Source organism: Armigeres subalbatus, chromosome 1 (assembly GCF_024139115.2).
Source record: "Armigeres subalbatus isolate Guangzhou_Male chromosome 1, GZ_Asu_2, whole genome shotgun sequence".
NCBI lineage: Eukaryota > Metazoa > Arthropoda > Insecta > Diptera > Culicidae > Armigeres > Armigeres subalbatus.
This window is the reverse complement of record NC_085139.1, coordinates 42,227,024-42,253,482: the sequence shown is the minus strand read 5'-3', so window position 1 is coordinate 42,253,482 and position 26,459 is coordinate 42,227,024. Positions and strand designations below refer to the sequence as shown.

Here is a 26,459-nt window from a genome sequence, read left to right as displayed (position 1 = left end):
GGGGCCTGATCACTAACCCGCCGCGAGACCAGCTACAAGCGGACGAGTCTTCGGACCTTCCCAGAGGCCACGCGACGTGCGTAACCCCCTACACCTACACGGACGAAACACCTTCGCTTGAAGGATATTTTGTCCTTGACCTCGAGCAATTTCAATAACCGAATTCCGATTCGTAGGCAAATACACTTGACCTTTCGTTAATATTTCCAGTAAAAATAACTAGGCGCACTTGGGCCTTTTATCACGTCCTCAACCACTTGGAAAACTCTCGAGAAAATATAACTTGCGATTGGCTAGCAACTAGTAATATTTTGCTTCCACTATCTTCGGGACCTACGTCCGTTCACTATGCCGATCGACTCGAGAAAGCACGATACTCGGACTAAAAATAGATGACCTTTACCTTGGCCATTACGTAACCGCGAGATTTCCACACATACATCTACTTCCAAATCTAGCAAATCATCTTTTTTTTTTCTAGACCATTGGCCATACTGTCCAATTCTGGAGTGGAGCGATGTGATCTGCTTCGCGATCCGTTAAAAATGGATGCTTAAAATTCTCGCCACCCATAGCCCTGCGGTCGATAAAAATTCTAATATTCAAATCTTTCAAACCTATTTGCAAGTGTTGGACTTTCGGCTCTCTTTTAACCCGAGGAGTGGAAAGTCCAACCATTTTTTTTTAATTTTAAACAATCCCTTCTTGTAACCTTGTTACACCGCCATTTTAAACCTGCTGGGTGACCTGCTTTTCTTAAAATGAATCAAACTCTACACGAATGAACATGTAGCAGCCAAAATTAATACTATACCACGAGAGGAGCCGGCCAAGGGCCGAAAATCTCGTTAATAAAGATAAATAATGATAATAATACTATACCAAGGGGTGTGTCAACTGTACATCTACTTCAATATATTTTATTGTTGCATACAGCTTATTAACAGGTACCATATGATCAAAATTCAACTACCTGGCGTACGATTATATGGGTCTTGGATAAGTACCCCTGAACTACAGTAAAACATAGTAAAAGACCAAAAAGCGAAACAATAATCAATTTTTCCCAAAAACCCAAGTCGTTGTGTTATGTTTAAGTCGTGCTTATACTTACTGGAATACCCTATACATAGTCAAAATATACGATCTGAATTCAACGATTTAAGATTGATTGCTGTAATGTTTTACCCTCACTTGCACTTTTCAAACTGATTTCCAACCTGAATTTCATTATCCAAAGGAGCATTAAAGTTGATTGTATTATATCGACTTCCAGTCATCGTATAATCGTAGTCATCGTCCATATTATCCTCAGCCCGCCTTCAACCCCAATAGAAGGAAATCATGTGGATTAAAAGCCCAAAAATAGGATCACGTGGCCTGAAGATTATTCTTGGCGACAATCGTTAAATAAAGAAATTCGGTTTCCTCCAAAAAAAAGCTGTTTTGTACATATTTACCAACCGATGGCAAAGCACATAACGAACGAAAGCTATCGGGCACGTGTCAGTGGCTAATGAACTTTTCTCACGAAAATAAGAATCATACGCCCGATTCAACACCTGCACACACTAGCTGGTCTAGCGAGAACGCCTGAAAGTTATAGAACCTTATTGTCACAGCCTACCGGCACCGAATAAGGCAGCGTGATACAGAACTTTAAATAATGCTTGTTACATTTTCCACTCACTTGAATTGCTATATTATTTTATTAAAATATGATAACGAAAACGAAATATATGTAACACGGATACAAATAGACACACATAAGAGTGTGAAGTAATTTCGCCGAAGAACGTTCTGTATTGCGACTAACACCCTTTTCCCAGCCCAACGTTATCGCTATGTGGATTAATCAGGGATTTTTTGTATTTCAGCCACGTGCTGACTGGCACGGCGTAGTCACTATACGCTACATTGCGATGAGAAAAATCCACGGGGCAGAGGCTTTCGCACATTAACAACATCTAGATGGTACGCCCAACAGGCGAGAGTAAAGAAAAGCGCTTTCCATTCACAGCATATGGGTGTCGTCGTCATCGCCTTCGTCACATGGAGGGAGCAAACATTTGTACACCGGATTGCTTTTCCTCACGGTTTCAGTTGTTATTCGAGTATAGAATTACGTTTTCTTACGATTCGTTCGCTGTAGGTATGTGTTTTATTATTAGCTTTGTAAGCGAGAAATTTATGAAAGAAATTACAAGCGCTATTAGTAGAGTAAAGTCTACGTCGATAGTATTTAGGGATAATATATGTATATGGAAGGACTGATGTACAACATAGAAAGGCAAGGAAAAGGGAATACGTAACAGCTAGATTTTAGGATATTATAGTACCTTAACCGATGACCTTTTCAATGTGATCAAGAGACATAGGCAGGGTGATAGCGTACTTTTCAATGTACTTGGTGGAACTTCAGTAAGCATTTCATCCTGAACGGAACGTAGCTGCACCAAACATACTCTCAAGGATGAAAATTGACCATTTAAACACCCCTCACCCCATTTCCAACTTTTTACGCACTTTTGATGGAAATGCATTTAAATCGTAGTGCAATTAACAAAATCTAAATAATCAGAGATTATTGACATGTAAGTCTAAAAAAACGGTAATCAATAACACTTCAATAGGCACAAAAAGGTATTAAATAAAACATCCGATAGAGAAAGAAATACAGATTATGCCGAAAAGACAGATAGAATCAGAATAAAGTATTCGGAGGTAGAGTCGGAAACGGAGTGACAAACAGATAGCAAGAGTGACTCAACTTACCTTCACAGTTCCAGTTTTACAGATGCTAGCTTAGCTTCCCCATTCGGAACGGATGATGATGCTTCAAGCTTTAGAAGGTGACTTTGGTGTGTTCTGCTGGGGTGACTGTTGTGGGGTTGTCCTGTTGGTGTTGTTGGCTGGGATGGTGGTGGTCATGATGGAGATGGAAGTGAAAATGATGACTCCAGCCGGGTGTCGGTGACTCCTATCTGGCCGTCGATGCCGGCGATGCCATGACGACGTCCCGTCTACAGAACGCCGGACGACTGGTGGGGCGTCCGCCGGGTTTCAGGGGGTGTTGTGAGATAGTTGGTATGGGATAGCAATACGGTGTACGGGTACGGGTTAGGCAGGTGTCGTGAATAATGTGGTTTCGTTGTGTGGACAAGAGTACAGATCGGAAGGAAAGAAGAAGAAAGAGAAAAGGAAATCAGACAAACAAGTACGTGATACTAGCACGGATATTCAACTGTTGCTATTAAACAAATCGTTTGCAAAAGGTTAACCAACTAACTACTGGGATGCGATTATGAGAATATGAAGATATAATATTTATCCTGGTTTAATACCTTGAAAACTGAACTATTAATGCGTCTATGTTAGTTGTGGCAAGCGTAAGTGCCACCGTTCGGTAGCATAGAAGAACCGATTTGTAAAGTTCACAGAGCGCAGATATAATAAAACAAACAACGGTAAGTTTATTGATCGCGAAGACGAGAGAATCTTTTCTATATTGGTTAAACGGAATAGAAAATTATTTAGTACTTTAGCGGAGGTGAACTAGCCTTGGGCTAAAAACCTCTTTAATAAAGATTATAATAATAATATAATAATAATAAATTTAGTACGTTAGAGGAATGTCTTGACTAGAAAAATGGCGAGCTAGAATCTTTTTTTTAATTTAACCACTATTATAACCTTACGTATTTTGACCCTAATGTGTCAAGTACGAATACGAAACAGGTACGGCCTTACTGTTAAAGTCGGAATACGTATCTACGAGGATACAATCATGTGATGAATATAAATGGAATAATACTAGCTCCTCTTAAGACTAGTTAATAAAAAGCTTTTGAGAGTGCAATCTATGTATAAAGTAATGTCATGAATTTCTGCCACTGAGTGATTATAAATGATCAACTAAGAAATAGGAATAACTAATGCTGCAGTATGAGAGTAATTAATAAGTGGCGCTAATGATTGAGGCGAAGCAGAAAATAGTACTTTAGTCTCTATCTGCATGTACTCTTGCCATGTACATTTTCATGCTTTTAGACAAATAGAAACTTCCAAATGCTAAAAAATGTCTTGAATTCTCATAACATTTTATGCACATTTTCTGTTTATTCAATATAACTTATTGTCACACTAACCCATTAACGCCCGGAGTATAGATAAAGCTCGCTGAACTCTTCACAAAAGCATTCCTGTTTATAGGATATTATGGGTCAATAAAAAAGCTAAATAATAGCTTGAGTACAGCATTAGCAAGTCTTTAGTTATTTCCAATTGGAAAGCAAATTGAACTTTTTTTTCGCTTTTTCTTAGATACAAAAAGTGCATGCAGCTGTGAAGCAAAAGAAAGAATTTACGAGCTGGAAACTATCTGAAAGCTTAGTTGACTATCTAACTCTAAGAGTATTTGGTCTCAAAGTTGATAAAAGTTCTTTGCAATTGCTCTGCAATATTCTAAGGCTTTTTATGTGTAAAATAGACTCATTGTATGATGAGAACTTTAATAAAATATGTTTTTTATTGTGTGATATTTTACACGTTAAATGGAAGTCTGCTTGTCCAAGCTTCGGCTGGACATTTACTAAAATTGGAACAATACAGAGAAGATTAGCATAGCCCTTGCACAGGAGCAAAATCGTGAAGCACTCCAATTTTTAATTTTGATCCTAAACAGCGCTTTCCGGGCACAACGTCAGCCGGTACCAGGAGTTTCGGTCCATAGGAAGCAGTCCAACCCAGACCGTAGTTGGATAGCAGGTGTACCTACACAGCTCTATCGCAAAAAAATCCGTAGCGTTTAAGAATTTCATAGAACACGAACAAACCTGCACTCCCCTTGGATACTGAGGATATTGGAAAAGTTCTGATTGATCTGGTAGATACTATGAACTAAACTCAAGAATATTTTGGAGTACCTTGAAGATCCCGTATTCTCGAAAATTGGGTTTGCATGATTTGTATATACCAAATGAACAGGAATTGGGGGTATACCGACGATGAGGACATAACAAAATTATAATTGATCTGATAGATACTGTGGGCTGAACTGCAGAACGTTTTGGAGTACAGATATGTTCCGATTTTATCACGTTCCGATTTTGTCACGCTCCGATTTTATCACGCTTCGATTTCGTCAACAAAATTATTCCGTTTTTATCAACAAGAAAATTCAATAAGTTTTTTAGAGATTTAGCTTTTAAAATTAAATAACTTGGGTTAATGTCTGGCCAAATGTTGTTTTTATAGTATTTCAAGCACTAGCGGTAAAAAAGCCGTAACTAACAAGACAAGGTTTCTCTTTACCGACTTCTCCTCATCGAAATAAAAGAGACAAAATGCGGGTTTGTTTGTACTTTATTACTTCAGGGCGAAGCATTACATTGTTATCTGGCGTTCAGATATAACCGAAAAATCGTTGAGAAACTTTTTCGGATGTGCTAGGTCGTCCAAACATATCCTCGAATGAATTAGGAAATATGTCTACAAACAAAATCTCCTAAGCTGGGATTTATGTCCAAAAAATATCTATGTGATCATAAAACATAAATTGATCGAGATTTGAATAAACGTAAACTATTTCAGGGTCTCCAAAACGCCCTGGAGTTCAGAACATGTGATATACCCGATCAACCAAGCCTTGAACGACGTATCCGTGCATCGTTGAACATCTTAGCAGGTACATTGAGCCGATAAGATTTCACTCATTACTTTTACACGCAGCTATAGGCCTTTTAGTTTCTCCAAAACATCCTTGAGTTCAAATCAGTTCAGAACATGTGATCAACCCGATCAACCAAGCCCTGGACGATGTATCCATGCATCGTTGAACATCCCAGCAGATCAATTTAGCCGATAGTATTTCACTCATAATTTTTACAAGCTACTACAGGCCTTTTTGGTTGTTCAAAACGTCCTTCAGTTCCGAACATGTGATCTACCCGTTCAACCAAGTCCTAAATGATATATCCGTGCATAACATCACATTGTTCCATCGAGCTGGTAGGATATCATTTAATTCTTTTACAAGCAAGTATATGATTATATGACTTCAATCATCACTTGTTCTAGCCATTGCAGGCCTTTACGGTTGGCTAAAATATTCTGGAAGTAGTATTGTTTTATGTAATCATCCAAGTCCGTTATACGCCTGAACAAAACAGTCCGCAGCTAAATTGCTCGACACATACACCTCCTTACTTATTGTGTATCTAATAGATATCTTGATCTCAACTCAAGATCATTTTGGAGGACCTTGGAGATCTTCTTCTTCTTTTCTTATGGCTCTACATTCCAACTGGAACTTAGTCGGCTTTTCAACTTAGTATTCTATTAGCATTTCCTCAGTTGAAAGCTTTTCTGTGCCCGCCATTGCATGAGTATGTATCTTGCGAGCCAAGTACAAAGGGAACGCTATGCCCAGACAATCTAGGATGTTTTCCAAACGAAAATATTCTAGACCGGACCGGATCTAACCGTGAACACCTCGTATTCCAGAAAATTGTGTTTACATTATTCCTATTGGTAATATTAAGTTAATGCCAAAGACATTGGAAAAATTTTGATTGATTGACCTGGTAGATACCTTGAGCTGAACTCGAGAATGTTTTGGAGTACCTTGAATATCTCAAATTCAAGAGAATTGAGTTTGCCTGGTGCGCACATGCTTATTAAACCATGTTGGGTACATATTGATGTTGAGGGCATTGCATGAAGCCTTGGTTGTCCGGTAGATACTTTGGGTTGAACTTGGGAATGTTTTGGAATACATTGACCATCATTGAGAAAACTGGATTTAAATGATGCGCATGTGCCTGTTGGACTGGATTGGTTATATGCATGCTTCGGAATTCTCACTCATATGAATAAAAACCTGCGATTAATCCATTAAGCGGAGTGTGATTTTTCATGGTCCTCTGTGAGGGTATTCTCACACAACATTTTTATCCGGATAGAATGGCGGGTGATAAATTCGTGAGCGCCGGCTCGCCGGATAATTTAATTTTAATCCACAAATTTTCATTCTCGTCGCCTCACCAGATAAATTTTACAAGCATGTTTACAAAAATTTAGGACCGCAATGGGATTCGAACTCAAAACAATCTTAAAATATTTAGAGCGCCCACTATAACCACGCCACCACATGATTTGATTGGAAGCGAAGGGAAAAACTGCTGTATTGAACCTTTTGCTTATCGTGGCGCATCGTCAGGTCCAATCAGTTTGGAGAGGCAAAGTAAGCAGCATTTGATTTTCGCGAAACATGGGAAGAGGGATAAAAATTTTTCGCACCATCGATTGTGCCGGAGTTTATCGCACTGTAATTTATCCGGATAAAATGCATGGAGGAGTGGTCTGCTGTCGCGTTAGTGAGTAAGAAATCCGAACCCTGGGTATAACGATGATGATGACTTTGCATAAGCCTTGGTTGATTTGGTAGATACCGTGGGCTGAATTCGAAAACGTTTTGGAGAACCTTGAGCATCTCGTATTCCAGAAAACTGATCACTGCCTAAACGATTAAGATGACTAAACTTGATTGAGTGTTCAGATTTATTAAACAATGTGGTATAGGATCCAAATATTTCAGATTCATCTGCAAGCTGTCAGAAGCAAAATCTTCCCAAGGTTTTGGATATCTAGGTCTTCAGGGTATAGTCAAACTTGACCTCCAATATTTTTCCTGGGTAGCCGACATCCTGATGAACATTTGGAGCATGAAGAAACTGGGGACCTAGCTCTCTTCGGTAGTTTTTCACAGCCAATCTCAGACGCTGGGCATATATGGGTTTCTAAAAGTGGGACTACTTATATCAATTTATATGAAATTTCATACAAAAAGTGGGACAATCAATGGAGGATGGATTGACAATGGTTAATTTTTCGTAACGTTCAGACGTTCCCTTGATGCACTCCTTACTTGTCAGGAACGTCAACCAGTCACCATTAATGATAAATATATATTTCCTATGTCTTTACACTAACCCTTACCACCCACTAGCATGTTCACGTGGTTTATGGACAGTCCTTTAGCATTTAAAAATGTTAGAACCTGAAAATCTCACATTTTACCAGCAATAAATCATTTTTACTAAAATTTTAGCTTATAAAAATCGTCTAAGAAAATTATTCCGATTTTGTCACTGTTCCGATTTATCAACTGAAATTCACGGACCGTGTTGATAAAAACGGAACATACCTGTACCTTGAACAACTCGTATTCGGCAAACCCTCATGATGCTTATATGCTTATTGAATTGGATTGGCTGTATACCAACGACGAGGACACTGTCAAAGCCTCGATTGATCTGGTAGATACTGTGGGCTCAACTCCAGAATGTTTTGAAGTATCTTGAGCAATTGGTGTACCTTGAGCAACTGGTATTCAAGAAAATAGGGTTTGCATGATGCGTATGCCTATTGAACCGGATTGGGTGTATAGCGGCGATGAGGATGTTGCAAAAACCGTGGTTGGTCCGGCAGATACCGTGGACTGAACTCCAGAACGTTTTGGAGTACCTTGAGCATCTCGTACTCCTGAAAATTAATCACAGGCACAACGTTCAGGATGGCTCAACTTGTCTGAGTATTCAGAACTGTCAAACAATGTGATTTAGGATTCAAACATGTCAGATTCATTTGCAGAAGCGTAATCTTCCCAAGGTTTCGGATATCTGGGTCTTCAGGGTATAGTCAAACTTGACCCCCGATATTTTTTCTACAAAGTCAACACCCTGATGAACAGTTTTGCTGAATAAAGTAGGAACCTATCTCTCTTCTGTGATTTTACACAGCCAATCTAAAACGCATTCGTCCTGAAAGTGTTAAGAAACTGATCAAGGCGAAGAAATAGATACTGGAGGCACTTTGTGCAGGGTTTGCCGTGCGAGACCTCAATGAAGACAATTTGGTCCGACGGGAGAAGAATGTGTAACGCGTCGTCGGTTGATGAGGATCGTGAAAGTTAACCTTGGTGGATAGTCGATATCGCTACGAAAGTTTGTCCGTTTCAGTGGAACGAATGCTTCGGGGCACCTGTCTGCGGAAGCTGGTGACGGAGATGCTTCCTAAAAAGAATGCATTGAGTCTAACGGTTTGTTGTTAAATACACATTTTGGTTTCCGGGAAAGGCAAAGGAATAAACGAGTGTCTTGCTTGTGTTGCTTACTTCAGAAATTCAACTCACCTCTCACTTTACTCTCTAATAAGGAGCAAATGGGCTTTGAATTTTTCAATATTAAGGGGGCTTTTGATTCAGTTTGCGTTGTTGTTTTGTCCGACGAACTCCATGCTAGTAGATTTTTGCCCATTATGAACAACAATTTGTTGTCAGAGAAACGTATGAATTATTCTCAACTTCACACATTATTTTGACAACTTTTTTTTTGAATAGATGCTCAATTTTGATTTTCAGTATCTACCGCTGCACACTGGTTCAGAAGCCCCCAAAACTAAAAGTTTTCGACCTGAAAACTACATTTTAGAGTCATAATGTCTTCAGAAGAGTTGAAGGATATTTCTTAGGCTTTCTTTTGATAAGAAAATATCAATGATCTATTCACCTTGAAGGGCGGTATGGAATAAAAAAATTTACGCAGGTGTACAAAAGCAGTGGTTGTCCTCTAGAATGTTATAAAGAATGTGAATTGGAACATCTTTTCTGAAGACACAATATTGGACAAATGGTTTTGTAACGAATTAGAGCACGTTTTGTATGAATGACCCCAAAAATCATATTTTGAGCATAACTTTTTTGAAAATGATTTTAGCACTATGGTTTATTCTAGAAAGTTGTGCATAATGACAAAAAACATGTTTGTCTAGAAGACTAATTTGATCTATCTTGAAACCTGTCAAAGTTATAAAGGAATCTTTAGAAAAAATAGTAAATTTTCACATCGACACACCATGAAAAGCGGCAAGAGGCGGCAAGCCAAACAGCCACAATCTGAAAGATTCGGTTTTAAGCTACCTTATGCACAATCTTTTGTTTTGTCCGTCGTGTTCCACTATTGTTTTGAATCAACTTAAAATAGTTCTTAATGTACGTTTTTCAGTACAACTGTTACGTAAACAATTAAAAAGTGGCTAACATGATTAGTTATTTATTGCATGGTTACAATCTCGACAAATGGTAGCCACTCGTCTTAAATGTGGCTGTTTCGTCTTGATGGAGATTGTTACTATGCAATAAATGAACCGGTGCCAGCGAGAGTGGAGTTACATTGAGTAAATTTTACAAGAGACGCATTTTTCGAAAAATTTCGATAATAAAATTCAAATTTGCAATTTTCTGCATCTCAACTGTACCAACGTTTTATGGCTGATGTGCCTAAAGGTAGAAATGAGAAATATGTGAAGTTTCTTGACAAATTTCAAGTTTGTTGGAACAAAATGCACATGTACCACTATTAATGGGAACAATGCAAATGAAACCGAAAATCGTTGCCAGTAAAAGTGGTAGGGTATCCAATCATGGTTTGAACCAAATGGCGGGTTTCAGATGAGCCGTCAAAACAAAGTTGATTTATTTCATTAAAGGGACATGTTAGAACTGCGATTTCTAGTTTATATGGAAGCTTAGTTCATTATCTTTCTAAAAACATCCTGGGTGCACATATTTATGCTTAATTTCATTGAAAAAACTTAATAATTTCATAACTTTCATTCGTACCATGGTTTGAACTACTGCAGCAGCTCCTAAATATAATACTAATCACATGCATGAAACGCTGAGGAAATCTATAGAAAAGCAAATTTGTTTTACTATCCATCTTCTCGCATTAGATTAGTAACTCGAAACGTGTGAAAATCGTCTAAATTATCGATATGAAAATTGCGATTTTTTCATATTGGAAATGTAAACAAAATGCTCCAGCTAGGCGCATGCAGTTCAAACCATGGTACGAATTTAGTTCAAATCATGATCAGTTTTTACCTTGCACAAATTTTACTATTTTAACTATTGAAAACTGTTTCTCAATTGTATGATGATGTCAATCGATTACAGATAAAAATAGCATTCTTTTGATATATTGATCTCACTCCTATGTCATAAAATGCGTCCTTTACGAGCTTTTTGAAATTATGCCACTGGTGGGGGGAATTTAACGCAAATTCAGGACGTTTTTAAATCGCTTTATTTTATTACTTAAACAATATGTGCGAATGTTTAAATAAACTCTATCACTTCCAGTATACCTAGATATGCCATTCATACTGTTTTAGGTTCATTGCCTGCCAATGAGATGGTAATTGCTACTGATTTCAAAATGGTTCAAACCATGATACGCTTTTCACTAGTTCAAACCATGATTGGATACCCTACGTTTATAAAATTATTTTAAACGGCAGTAAACCATCTTGAACTTCAAAATAGGGTTGTTGCGGAAACATCCATGTAGTCAAATTTTATTTTCAATACGTTGATTTTAGTGGATAGAACTGCACATGTATACCACTTTTCCTGGCAACGAAATTGCCATTGTGATATGTACCAGAAATTAAAAAGGGCATATCTTTAGATTTGGTTGTCAAAAATCACTTTTTCGTTATTCCCTTACTAGACTTTTGCTCACAGAAGCAGTTGATGCAAAAAACACAAAATCGACAAAAATGGTTTATGTACCACTTTTGCTGGCACTGATGGTTCAAATAATCAATCATGTTAGCCACTTTTTAATTGTTTACGTAACAGTTGTATCGTGCGGGACCGAAATCCGTACAGCACCGAAATCCGTCCACCTCATGAGATATCAATAAATTAAAAGGGGTTTATTGTAATCAATGTAGAAATAATTTATCTTATCTTGTTCAGATACTTGGCAGTAAGCTTTTAGGGAATAGGCTAGATGTACCAGTTGTGGCTATAGCACCAGTTGTCGCACTAGTGCTTTATATGCCAAATGGCCAATCAAAACACCGCAAATCAAGTTCATATCGATAAAGCATATTCATATGATATGATAAAACCTTTGATCTCCTCCAAAACAAGCAAAGCATAATTGTAAAAATTGATTTTGCTTAATTTTTAACGTCCTTTGCACCAGTTGTCGCACTAGTGGTCCCTATTTGGCCAGTCCCATAAGAAAACAATGGGATTTGCCAAATAAGGAACCAAAATTAAGAATAGTGCCACAACTGGTGCATGCGTTCCTATTATGGATTAATCAATTTTGATGATTATAACAAATTTTATTGTGGTTTTCACAGCTGTTTTAAGGAGCAGGAAGTAAAACCTTTCGCTTGATATATAAAGTCCACCCACATGCCTTTTACTTATTTTTAAAAAAATAGTTGTTCTTATGTATGGCGACAATTGGTACACCCACCCTAGAAATGGTAAGAAGGCTTTGAAATTAAGACAAGAAAAATTAAAAACAAATCCCCACCCATGAAACGCGGAGTTTTTGCCGCCATTTTGTTTTCGGATTGAGCATAATTGCACCAAAAGTAACTGTGTTTCAATTGCTAATTGCCAATCATTCCATAAGATAGGCGGAATACAAATCGAAGAGGTCGCTTCTCAAGGTGCGTATCGAACTATTTACAGTAGTGGTAGTATAGTCAATCAGACTGTTTCAATTTAAATATTTAGTTAATAAATAGCTGTACGGATTTTGATCCTTTGATTCGAAATCCGTCCACGGTGGACGGATTTCGAGTCAGGAGTAGTTGATTTTATTCATTACTAGCAGACCCGACGAACTTCGTTTCGCCTGAAAGCGATTTATACTCTGATTAGTTATCGAGTTATGTCGAAAGTTCTGTTTCATTTGTATGGGAGCCCCCCTTTCCAAAGAAGGGATGGGCCTCGAACCATCTTAAGAACCTTCCCCGGCCCCAAAAATCTCTGCATACAAATTTTCACGCCGATCGGTTCAGTAGATTCCGAGTCTATAAGGTTCAGACAGACAGAAATTCATTTTTATGTATATAGATTTTATCATGTTTTTCGTAGTTTTTAATGAGTATAAGTGAATCTCTTCAAAAGTAGAAGCCTTTATGCTACTGTGTCAATGACAAATGTTTTATTTACATTCGATTCCTATTTTCTAATGACTTTTTCATATACTAAGGTGCTTAAGTGTACGGATTTCGATGCCTCACGGTACTGAAAAACGTACATTAAGGACTATCGTGGGGCATCGAAATCCGTACACTTAAGCACCTTAGTATATGAAAAAGTCATTAGAAAATAGGAATCGAATGTAAATAAAACGTTTGTCATTGACACAGGCGCATGAAGGCTTCTACTTTCGAAGTGTTTCACATTTACTTATTAAAAACTACAAAAAACATGATAACATAATGAATGAAATCAACTACTCCTGACTTGAAATCCGTACACCGTGGACCGATTTTTAATCAAAGGATCAAAATCCGTACAGCTATTTCTTCACTAAATATTTAAATTGAAACAGTCTGATTGACTTAACTACCACTGTAAATAATTCGATACGCACCTTGAGAAGCAATCCCTTCGATTTGTATTCCGCTAATCTTATGTAATGATTTGCAATTAGCAATAAAAACACAGTTACTTTTGGTGCAATTATGCTCTACCCGAAAACAAAATGGCGGCACAAACTCCGCGTTTGGTGGGTGGAAATTTGTTTTTGATTTTTTTGTTTTAATTTCAAAGCCTTCTTTCCAATTCTATGCCCTAGAAGCTTACTGTCAAGTATCTGAACAGGTTAAGATTAATTATTCCTACATTGCTTGCCAAAGACAGCTACGACGTGAAAGAACGCCTGCCAACAAGCTAAGTTTTAAGCAAGCCAGTAATGCGTATCGTTTTTTGAATAGCACACTCTACAAATCATATGTATTGCGCGTGCAAACAAATCTTCGACGACACCCACGAGGATTCTGGAGTTTTGTCAATTCAAAACGGAAAAGCGCGGCGATCCCATCGAGCGTATATCTGAATTCATCATCTGCTGCGTCTACCGATGAGTCCTGCAAACTATTAACCGAGCATTTCGCATCCATATTCGCATCGAGTAAGACTTCAAAGTTGGAAATTGATGAAGCTGTCCGGGATGTTCCTGTTAATATGGTCGAGTTTGGATTATTTGCCATCAATCCAGAAATGGTTTCATTGGCAGCAAAAAAAACTGAAACGTTCATTTGTAGCTGGTCCAGACGGTTTTCCTGCAGTTGTAATATGCCGGTGCATTGACGCTTTAGCACAACCATTGTGTGATATTTTCAACTGTTCACTCCGCCAGGCAAAATTTCCTCGCATTTGGAAGCAGTCTTCAAACGCGGTGATGTTGCTAATTATTGTGGTATCACAAGCCTCTCGGCCGCTTCAAAGTTATTTGAGATTATAATGTGCGGAGCAATTCTGGATGCTTCAAAAAACTATATACCCCCCAATCAACACGGATTTCTGCCCGGGCGATCGGTTACCACGAATTTGTTGAGTTTTACATCAAAGTGTATCTCGAGTATGGAGGACAAAGCGCAAGTCGATACTGTCTACACCGATTTGAAAGCAGCTTTCGACAAAATCGACCACGAAATTCTGCTACACAAATTATCCCGCCTCGGAATATCTACGCAACTGGTATCTTGGCTGAAATCCTATCTTATGGATCGGCAGCTTCGGGTGAAGATCGATGGTTATGTGTCAGCGCCTCTCATAAACAGATCTGGTGTACCGCAAGGTAGCAATCTTGAACCGCTACTGTTCGTTCTTTTCTTCTACTTTGGGTCTTGGTGAATGTTTCAAACTTGTGCACGCTGATGACATGAAGCTTTACATTGTTGTACGAACGTTGGATGATTGCCAGGCTCTACAAATATCGTTAACTCTATTTGCCGACTGGTGCCGTAGGAATAAACTGACTGTCAGCGTGGAAAAATGCCAAGTGATAACATTTCACCGTACCGTATCTCCAATATTGTTCGACTATCATATCGATGGCAAAATTCTTGACAGGGTCTCAAGTGTGACTGACCTTGGGATCATGCTGGACTCAAGAATGACTTTTGATTTGCACCGTTCAGCGATAATTTTGAAGGCAACAAGGCAGCTAGGCTTCATTTCTAAGGTTGCGAAGGATTTCTCTGATCCACACTGCTGGAAATCATTGTACTGTGCACTCGTCCGTCCAATTTTGGAAAATGTGTCTGTTGTTTGGCCCCCCCATCAGGTAACGTGGTGCTTAAGACTCGAGCGAGTACAAAGGAGATTCATACGCTCAGCGCTAAAATCTTTGCCGTGCTGAGATCCTGAAAACTTGCCGCCGTATCCTGATAGATGTCGATTGCTAGGTTTAGACACGCTGGAAAACCGACGAAAAATACAGCAATCTTTGTTTATTGCTAAACTATTAGCTGCTGAAACTGATGCCCCGACCTTCTATCCATGATGAACTTCCGTGTACCGAATAGATCACTGCGGAATACTACTTTACTACAACCACGCTACCATCGAACGGTGTTTGGATACTATGAACCGATCTCAGCATGTATTCGCGCATTCACGGCTGTCGAAGATTTATTCGAGTTCAATGAGTCAACCACATGTTTCGTAAATCGGGTTAAACGTTCGTTAAACTAGTAATAAGTTTTTATTTCTATCAAGACTGTTTGTCAGATAGACCATTTTAAATACAAATACAAATACAAATACAAATTACCTTTAACCTCCTTTAATTTATTGATGTCTAATGAGGTGGGCGGATTTCGGTCCCGCACGGTATTTTAAGTTGATTCAAAATAATAGTGGAACACGATGGAACAAAACAAAACATTGTGCATTCGGTAGCTTAAAACCGAATCTTTCAGATGGTGGCTGTTTGGCTTGCCGCTTTTCATGGTGTGTTGATGTGAAAATTGACTATTTTTTTCTAAAGATTCATTTATAACTTTGACAGGTTTCAAGATAGATCAAAGTAGTCTTCTATACAAACATGTTTTTTTGTCATTATGCACAACTTTCTAGAATAAACCATAGTGCTAAAATCGTTTTCAAAAAAGTTATGCTCAAAATATGATTTTTGGGGGTCAATCATACAAAACGTGCTCTAATTCGTTATAAAACCGTTTGTCCAATATTGTGTCTCCAGAAAAGATGTTCCAATTCACATTCTTTATAACATTGCAGAGGACAACCACTGCTTTTGTACATCTGCGTAAATTTTTTATTTCATGCCACCCTTCAAGGTGGATAGATCATTGATATTTTCTTATCAAAAGTAAGCCCAAGAAATATCCTTCAACTCTTCTGTAGATATTAAGGCTCCCCCAGACCTAGGCGATTTCATCGCCGCGACGGCGACAACTTCTATTCTATCGTTGGGTCGCTGCAGGCAATGTTCTATTTACGCTTCCATATCAACGGGAACAAAATCGCTGTCGCCAAGTGATAAAATCGCGTCGCGACTGTCGCATCGCGTGTGTTTGGGGGAACCTTTATGACCCTAAAATGTAGTTTTCAGGTCGAAAACTAGAAAACGCATGTTTTGGGGGTTTCTGAACCAGTGTGCGCTGTTTTCACACGGCGCTAGGTTGTATGAACTCAACTCATACGATGAGGCTAGATGTAGTACTTTCTCTGCCCGATCGTTTCACCGAGCTATCACTCCGTTTCTTCCGTTTCGTTGTACGGTTCTGTACTCATTGTTTATTGAAAACTTCGCTAAGCTGCTTGAAAGTAACTCTCAAACAACTGGTACATTACGTGTATACCATGTTGACAACCTAGGGGGTAGAGGGGTAGAAAGAATATCCATGGTTCACACAAATTTATGAAAAATTGCATGATCAGATGTGTACGCTGATGGAGGGAAAAGCACATCCAAAACTGTTCAACATCTGTCCACGTGGTATGAAAACAGCCCTTCGGAAAAAAAGATTTATCAAAGGAATAAACTAAAACGGAATAAATAATAGTTGAGGGACGTTTAGATTATAAACTTCATTGTACAGACCCCATTTTTCTTATATGTATGACATGCTAATAGGCAAATTTATTTGAAACTCAGCGATCGCTTCGACATCTGGTAGTCAGATTGAAAACTATGAAAAACGTGATGGGTGGTAAAATAATCCAACGGAAACATGCCAAAGACGAACATTTTCCGATTTTCTGATCAAAATACACTTTTTGGGAGATCAAAAACTATGGAAATTGAAGATAAATTATTTTTTCTATGCAATCCACATCAATCCGGTTAGTTGTTACATACAATTTTCGAGAGAAATTTAAAAAAATGTCGATCCGGACCAAAGGTTATGGACTCCCGGAATTGTTATTTTCGATCAAAATCACACAGGATTGGTCAGAGTAGAAAGATAAGCGATAGAAAAACCTATTGCCAATGGAAAATGAAGGTGTGTTGAATATAGGTTCCCCCAAACACACGCGACGCGACAGTCGCGACGCGATTCTATCGCTTGGCGACAGCGATTCTGTCGCCGTTGGTATGGAAGCGTAAATAGAACATTGCCTGCAGCGACCCAACGATAGAATCGCGGCGACTAGTTGTCGCCGTCGCGGCGATGAAATCGCTTAGGTCTGGGGGAGCCTTATATATTGAGATAATTTTGATAATCAAAAATTCAAATTAGAATGTAAACAAGCCGGTTTCACTCAATCTAACGCAGCGCACTCTGGGATAGATTCTTATTAAATTTGCCTATTACAAATGTGTATTAGCCATCTAATCATTCTTAATATAATTCAATTAGAAGCAGATAGAGGAAACATATGGGATCGTTCATATTGGATGGGCCAATTCAGGTCCCTTTTTCAGGTCAGGTTTTTCTCAAAACATTAAACTTTGATACGAGAAGCACGAACAATCATCATCTCGTCATAATTGATCATTGAATTCTTAACTTTTTTCTACAACAAATAAAATTTTAAAAAAGTATCACCGGCGCGTGCTTACTTGTAATTTTAATGCTGATTTTAATGCCTACATTGATAACTACATCAAACAACTGCAAACCGAAATACGCCGCTCGGTGCACAGGTTGAAGAATTGACCACGCGACGCCTATGGGAGTAAAAACGAAAGTGTCCCCTTCTAGGGGTTCCCCGAGGGCACCTAGCTGGTTCCAGGAGTGTCCAATATAGAGATTTGATTTCAAGTGCATAACCATCCATTTTATGAAAAATCGTGAAGAAAATGCTGCCACACGGATTTTGGTGTAAAAATAAAATTGTCCCTTTCTACGGGATCCACGGGGACACCTCATAGTTTCCAAGAGTGGCCAACGAGGTCGATAATCTTTATCAAGCGCATGTCCATCTATTTGGTTGAAAATCACGACGAAAGAGCCGTTGCACGACATATTTTGGTGTAAACATGTCCCCTTCTACGGGTTCCCGAGGGCACCTTGCAGGTTGCAGGAGTGGCCATTTTGATCAGAAACTCTTTTTTGGACCATACATCTCCGTTTTATGAGAATCTATGATAAATTACCCATCGAAAGACAGATATGGAGCGATTTTTATGTTTCTTTTATATGACGACATGTGAACTTTGTGATTCGGATATAATTTGACTAGTCTACAAGCATTTACATTTCTGGGTCAATATTACCCTAACATCTTATTCGTAAGTTTTTCCTAATATTCGAAGAAGGTTAATTTGTTTATTACGTAACAAAACGATTCATAAACTTCCCCTTGCCCTCAAGTATTACGTGCATAAAGCCTTACATGTGGTTTAATTTTTAATACTTTTTCCTGCGATCCCAAGTAATATTGTGCCTTGCAACAAAACGACAACTTTTGTGATCATTTTCCAAGGCTCTCATAGATGTGGAAAATTTATCCGCAGTACAAATAGCACGTGCTATCAAAGCATTCATCGCAACAATCCACCACGTGGTGGCCGAATTTTCAAAAATATCAAAGTAGGGGAAAATACCTATTCTTGGCAGTCTAAGACATTCGCCAAATTGAATGATAAAAATAATGAATAATTACACTAAAACACAGGTATAGTTCAACTGGTATACATTTGTATGCTCTTCCTTTGATGATTGGTGTTCACTTAATATAATATATTTTACCACAAACTCAGTAAATTTAATATAAAGTAACAGGTCAACGTTTCTTCTATTGGCATAGCAATTTCTATTATCAGCAATGATTTTGCTCCCTTCAGCAACTAGACATGGAAGTAGAAAACTAGTAATGTATTGGTGCCAGATGCTGGTTGTTTATATCCTCTAGTAGTAAAATTCATTCATAATAATCGGCCGCACGCTCATCTCGCTTCACTCAATTTAGGAAGAAATTTTTATTAATTATCAAAACTGGCTTTAAACAAAACATGAGTTTTTAGCCTTGGCATCAATTTCATGTCATGTGGAAGATAGGCAAAAACATTTAAACACATTGTAAAACAAATTTTACCCCTTATGGGGCCAAAAAAAAACAGACATGAATGGCAGATAGGGTACCCGTGTACCCAGATATTGACAATTTCATAACTTTTACCATTTTCAACCTATTTGAATAATGTTGTCCATTTTGGAGAAGGGAACTTACATACTTTTCGTCCGCTGCCAAGATTTACATCTTTTGTCTTTTGTAATGCCTTAGAGTCTTCACGCGTAAGCAAAAGTCTATCAACCAGTTTCAAATATACAACTTGCTCTTTACGGTCCTTAGATTTGAAGGTCCATACATGATATGTTTGTTACATCAAAATAATGATGGGGGTTGTGTACAACGACGTAAACTACGTAAAACCAAATCTATACACATAAGATTGAGCTGGAGCCACTTCATTCTTACACTACGTTTCACAGTTGAATAATTGGTAATACCCTAAAAGTAGGCAATTATTTATGGTTGAAATGCGCTATGTAGGAATGGGAACGGTTATGATTTTTTTGATGAGCTTGGAAAGTATTAAAGTTGCAAAAGGAAAACGGTTCTGTCAGCCACATAAGGCTTAAAATACTACGGTGTGGCCATCACTTTTGTTATAATTCATGGTCTGAGTAAAAATCTGAATAGAAGCATTTGTATTCTAACACTTTTTTAAAATAAATGCCAACGCCGGATATTTTGTTCGTAGTTTTGCTAAAATCAAATCACATGGAATTGTGCATGGTATTTTTTTAGCGTGTGTTTGATATGCTCACAAACACATTCTCTCGCTCTATTCCGAAGTGCGCTGCTGTCAAAGAAAACGAACAGTCCCGATTTTATTTAGTGAAACATAGAGCAAATATTGGATAAATTTGCTATTTGTGGTGATAATCAAGTGGTAATAAAGTGTAAAAAGTAGTTTATGTACCTAATTTGTCGTATCATACACGATAAAGAGAAGAAACAGGCGATCCAAAAAAGTAAGTAACAGTTTGCTTTTCGTCTGCTGCTTTCTTGGGCAATGCAATAATGGCAAGGATTTCGTAGGTGCAAATTTGTTTCGGTGATTAATTCGTTAAATCTAGCTACTTTTACACAGCAACTTTTTCAAATGAAAGCCTAGACTTGAAATTGTGTGATTGAATCAAATTTATGTTCATAAATAGTGTATGTTTGCTGGAAAACGCAAATATAGTTGAGGGTGCCAACAGCTGTCGCACCCTGCCAATGCCGTATTCTACCCTAGCTTTTTTTCTGTAGGTGTGTTTTTCTTAGGCGACTATCTGGCGCTAGTTTTTTCAGAAAAAATATTTTAAGCTCTTTTTAGTGGAAGGTTTTCAACCGTCTAAGAAGCGGCTCATTTTTTGTTGCGATTATAAATAAGCGGAGGAGTAGATTTTTCATGAGCGGTACAATAATTATGGTATACTAACAGATCGGACTCTGCGTTGCCCGGGATCGGCACTTTTGCTTTGTAAATGTCAAGTATCGCAGCACCACACTCTAGATCGATTTATGTACAATCTTTTTGAATTTCTGCACAACTCATTAACTTGTTGCATATTGGTAATTTTCACATTCTCTTTAAACGATTTTATATGTCTTTAATAACTTAATTGTTTCAAAAGCTACAACCGTGATTGTTGCTTCTGGTGCAAGATGCAATAATCTTTTATTACATCAAACCATTAAATCTTCGGAAACTACCGAAATTCGCTACATTAACATTCCACGATTCATACAAATTTTTGAAAATTTGTGTGACCAATAGTCCACACTGGGGGAGGGGGATATCTAAAACTGATCAAAATCTGTTCACGTGGTATATGGACAGCGCTTTACCTGAACGATGAACGTACATAGCTCAGAGAATTTTAAAATATTATTCTGAAAAATTTCAAATGGTTTCACGTGGAAATTCTAGAAAAGAACCTTGGAATTTCCAAAGATTTTTTTCCGTGGAGATTGCAAAAAAAATTTCGTGGAAATACTAATGATTTTCTTACTGCAATTTCGAATGGTTTCTTAAGAATTTTACGTGGTTGTTAAAAAATATTCTTGATGAAAATCCAAAAATAATTTCTATGGATATTCCGAACAATTTCCTTCGTAAATTCTAAAAAAAATCCGTGTAAATTGTAATGAATACAAATTAAAAAAAAAACTGTTGAAATTCCAAAGGAAGTGTGTTCCTTTATTCCAGCAGTTAGTTAGGCCTAGGACGATGGCATCGAGGATGTTTTACTAATTGCCAGAAAAGTTGCTTTCGCTGCTTTTAGTTTACCTAGTCTTAAGCAGAGAGAATTCGAGCCTTTCGAGCCAATTGGTACTTAAGCGAATGTCATATATGATAAATTACCACAATTTATTGCGTAAGCTCAAAACATGAATTAAACTAGGGCTCGGTTTATAAGATCATACTCCATAATACACTACGCATAAGTGATCTTTGCAGCTTTACGGAAGCATCGACTCATGACACGAAATGACACAACAAACATGTTTTTCCATTAGCAAATTTTACAGCAGCCCCCGTGCGTTGCCTACAACTGTTCTTCTTTACTCGGATTAAGACGAATATGGGAACAAAATTATAATTTGGACAGTGTCTTTTTTCACATAGCTTGATCCGCGTTTGTTTAAGGAAAATATTTCAGTAAATATGCATGGTCCTTCCTTAGTCATGCGCGGCTACAAACAAAGTTAAGGTCTTGCTGAAGGGTGTCTGGACTCGATTCCCGGTGATTTTTACGGGTTATAAATTTCCTCGACTTGTTAGACGTGTTAGCCTCATAATATATAAATGCAAAAATGGTAGCTTGGCTTAAATACCTCGCAGTGAATAATTGTGAAAGTGTCATATAAAATAAGGGTTCTGTGAAAATATGTCATTAAAAGTTGAAGTGAATTGATTATGGTAACAACAATTTCCCAGGAAAATAATATTTCTGTATCATCCGTAAGCCTCACACCCAAGCTGTAGTTTGTTTGCACTTATTGTAGACATTTGACTATAGTCTGGCGGTTTCTAAAGGTGTTTCACGATTCATCATGTTTTATAAACCTATAGATTTGTAGAAAAAAAGTGTTTTAAAGTTTCAAAATCAAGATGTGTTGCTATTATTCCTGCTTGCTTGATGAAACATGAAAAGTGAACCTTTCATTAGTTGATTCTCAACTAAACTGAATATCGCAATTTCATCCGCCAGATTATGATATAATGACTATTTCCCCAAGGACTGGTCTGGTTAGAGTTCGAGCTGATGCAGCACAGTAAAAGTTTGTTGAGCTGGCTTTCTGTTGAATGTCATTTGCATCGTAAAATTTTACTGCCTATGCCTACCTCTGTAGAGGAAGAGAATGTGCGATAGAATAAGCAAACGAAAGCCACATAATTTCGGAGCCGTAAAGTTTGCACATCGAGACAGAAGCTCTGCCGGATGTCGGTGGAGGCCGGAAGCGTGACCGCTAATTTGGCTGTGTTGTGGTGAGATAAGCATTTGAATTTGCATATTTTTGACATTCCCACCGGGAGATAAAGATACATATTTACTTGTCGTTGGTTGACTCTACGTTTGAGGGTGGTAAAAGAGGATGTGTGCATGTGGTGAGAGGTGCAGCACCTAGAACGATCTATGCACTAGAGAGCAGGTTCTATCCAGCAACTGGGACAGAGGCTGTCGATGATGGACGACGGTGGTTTTCAATATCGGATCCGGAAATAGCGTCAGCAACTCATCATCGAAAACACAGCCACCGTGTCAGAACTGTGACTACATGGGTTATCATGTTGCATCAGCAACACCAGTAACATGAGATAGAGGTAGTAGGGGTGCCAAGGTTTGCGGTGGGGAAACGTGAAAGAAAAGGCTTGATTAGAACTTCTCACCTGATCGGGATGTTTGGGTTGCAGGTTTTGTTGTTAGATTTTTTTTTGATATGGGATTTTCTTTGTTTTATTTAAAATTGGTTCTGTTTGACTCAACAATTCAAGTGCTCTGTTAAACGTTTACCTCTTTTGCGGTATATCTGGAATGAGGATACAATGGATTTAAAAGTAAGTTGGTCGCTTTTAGCTCTCGTTACTTAAAAATTATGAGTGCCCATATCTATTGGATCAGTGCATTAGCATTAGGAGGAACGAATATTTAGGACATTGCCTTGATAAGCAAGTTTTATTTGTACATATTTGCTCTAATAAGAAGTGTTGTTATATTTGTTAAAAATAAATGTGAGCAGAAAGCTTCATAGAATTGCATTCGTGAAGCTTTTTACGTGTTTTTCATTATGAATATGGAAGTAAGTTAGTATGGTGTGGAAAACAATTAGTCAGAGAATACAATTTTAAAATTTATTAAATGAAGAAAACTAGTAGATTTGATATTAAATCTCGCCAAAGAAGTTGGTCATGCTTATTGGTGCCATTTCATTGCCGAAAGAGAATTTATTGTGAAATGGGCCTGGCGAGGGATGGCCTCAACGTAAATATCTCGAGCCCGCAGATCATTCAAAGAACGAAAAGCTTTTCATTGACGTAGAATTTGACGAAGTCTGAGAACATGTACAAAAATTTGATAAATCAAACAGATCAACAAATCTTTAATTAGACGAATCTTTCCTGTCAATAAATTCGCCTATATGCGTCATTCATTAGGAAATGTTGCAAAAAAGCTTTCTACATAGGGACATTAGACCAACCAAGGCAACCGTTGAACATTTTTTATTCTTCAAGAAGGCAGCTAGGAACCATGCAAAAACCAAAGTACAACTAAATTCTTTGGGACTTGATGTTGATAGCGTTAAATTATGCATTACTAATTACAAGTCCCCAGTAGGTGATATTGTCTCGTAGCCACCCATCTGTCATAAATGTGAAAGCTAGCGTCTGATTTTCAGAATTTGAAGGTTCACCTTTGCCCAGGTTTCAATGGAGATAAATGAGAAATTTACCGGAACGGGTTTGCGGTTTTTGCTCAGCTGCAGCTGCGTCCCTACCTGTGACATTGGATTGTTTTAATGCGATAATGATTTGTGTTTGCGTTATGCTATACCAATAGCACCAAGAGGTCGTGCTCGACGCGAGGGTAGATGGATACAAAGCGTAGGTATTGAAATCAGCGAGAGATTTCAAGTGTAGGCTATCATCATTTTTTTGAATGAAATGTGGAAGTGCATTAAAAACAGTTGAGAGTTGGCGATAGGTTCCCAAATTGTGGATCACATACTGATCATTAGTGGGGCACGAAAAATAAATCATAATTAGCTTGAGTCTTCATTTTGTTCAAATAGTCATATTATTTTGAAATCCTTATTCTAATTAGGCTCTAAGTTCTGTATTATGATATCGACGGCTTATTCAACAATTAAATGTGTAAATGAATCATTTGTTTGAGAAACTGCATATATCCATTTTATACTATTTCTAGAAAACAACAAAATACAGTTTTTGAGAAAATTTGCGCCAAATCATTCGATTCTTTCGATACAGATCAATAGTTTTTGGCAAAACTCAACATCCTGGTGCACTTTCAGTGAAAAAAAAACTGTAAGCAGTACTCCATTATTGCTCTTCAAAGTGCGTGTTCATATGTAGTTTCTCATGCAAACGCAAAAATTTCATACATTCCTGAACAAAATGTTTTTTTTTCCGTTTTTTTGCCTGAATACGTTTTTTTAAGAGGATTCAGAAAAATCTCATTTTGACCAACAATGTTACATATGCAGTTATGGGCTTCGTTCGGTTCATCTGGCTCGTCTCCGGTAGCCCTTTTTATTATTAAATCGTCTAATATCGTTGTAATTGTCAACACACGTTTTTTTATGATTTATCATGCTTTTTGTTAGAATCATTTAAAAATTGATTAAAATAATAAGTTTTATTTATCAAAAATAAAAACAAAATCATCCACCTAGATAATGATGACTTTCTCGTTCATTATAAAATGTATTGAGAAAAGTTCATTTATAAAAAGGTCGTATGTGTTTTCGAGCAAAATAATTAATCAAAAATACAACTCGAAAACTGTTCATTGTACGAAAAAAAAACTGTCTAACAATGAATTGTAGGTGACTAAAAGCGCTTTATGGAGAAAATATACACTGGTCAAAAAAATATTTCCCACTGAAAAAATCGATATATAATAAAAAAATTAAATGTCTCAAAATCCTGTATTTATTTTTCACCAAATTTTTACCACAAAAACTTGACTTTAAAACACACGTTTAAACAACATCAGATCGATGGAGAAGTTAAAAATAAAATGTAAAAAGCCAGTTTATTGTGAGACATATTTTCAAGACAACACTTGTATTTGACGCCGCATTTTGATTTCTGGGTCTATTTTGAACATATAAGCAGGTTCATATTTTTTTTCTAATTATTACCGTTTTAGAGATATTTCCAATTTAATTTTTGAAAACTGAAAAAATGTTTGTTTTCCGGCCTTTTCAGAACTTACTCGCGATTCTCCATCCCAACTCTACATCCATAAAAATCTGCACGTAGTTTCCACCTGAAAAAGTACGTAGATTTTTTCCATCTGAAATTCACGTAACTTTTACCTGATTTTTCGATAGAATTTTCATTCTACGTGAAAATCAGATAAGTTTTACCTGAGTTTTGGATAGAATTTACCGGACCCGTAAATTTCACCTGAATTTTCTAAAGCATATGCAGTTACGTGTGCACGTAAAATGTACCTGAAAATTCAGGTGGAAACAACGTTTAGATTATTTGGAGTGATAGGTTTCCCGATTACTACATGAAATTGCCAAAATTTATTATCAACATCATAAAAATTAGATGAACTGGTTGAGAGTTATGATTGAATGAATTATTGTTATTAAGTCTTGAAAGGTAGATATTAAAATATGTATTATCAATTTTTATTTGTTCATGATTTATACATGATTTTTGTGGCGCATACCTAAATTACAAACAAGTTATTAGCGTTTCGAGAAAAACACAAAAATTGCGGATTCCTGCAGGTTGCCTATCAGGTATTCGCGACAGCCACTAAATACAACAGAATCAATATGAATCTTCCCCATCGTATGCAAAACACTCTCTATTCGCGAATACGAAGGTAATGCCTCTACTCAC

At 37.5% G+C, this 26,459-nt stretch overlaps 1 protein-coding gene, 1 long non-coding RNA gene and 1 pseudogene across 22 annotated transcripts in view; 2 read left to right on the top strand and 1 right to left on the bottom strand.

The window, feature by feature from the left end:
• The window catches only part of LOC134224842 (uncharacterized), a 47,869-nt gene extending 45,204 nt beyond the window's left edge, over nucleotides 1-2,665 (top strand). Inside the window, exon 3 of the long non-coding RNA XR_009983083.1 lies at nucleotides 1,878-2,665. This is a non-coding gene — a long non-coding RNA (uncharacterized LOC134224842). The remainder of the gene's footprint in view (nucleotides 1-1,877) is intronic.
• LOC134224744 (solute carrier family 35 member F3) overlaps nucleotides 1-26,459 on the bottom strand; it is a 266,961-nt gene that overhangs the window by 9,930 nt on the left and 230,572 nt on the right. For 2 of the 21 annotated variants that reach the window (XR_009983066.1, XR_009983078.1), the window contains 2 exons: nucleotides 23,247-23,386; nucleotides 2,782-3,041 (listed from right to left, as the gene is read on the bottom strand). The exons of 15 other annotated variants lie outside the window; for them this stretch is intronic. Coding sequence is in view for 4 of the 6 variants with exons in the window: in XM_062704422.1 (XP_062560406.1) it covers nucleotides 2,981-3,041 (61 nt within the window). In the remaining 2 variants the exon portion in view is untranslated. Of the gene's footprint in view, nucleotides 1-2,781; nucleotides 3,042-23,080; nucleotides 23,131-23,246; nucleotides 23,387-26,459 lie in introns of those variants that run through there. 4 more of the 21 variants (XM_062704403.1, XM_062704422.1, XM_062704388.1 and 1 more) reach the window with 3 other exon arrangements.
• On the top strand, nucleotides 4,568-4,667 carry LOC134208446 (U6 spliceosomal RNA; annotated as a pseudogene).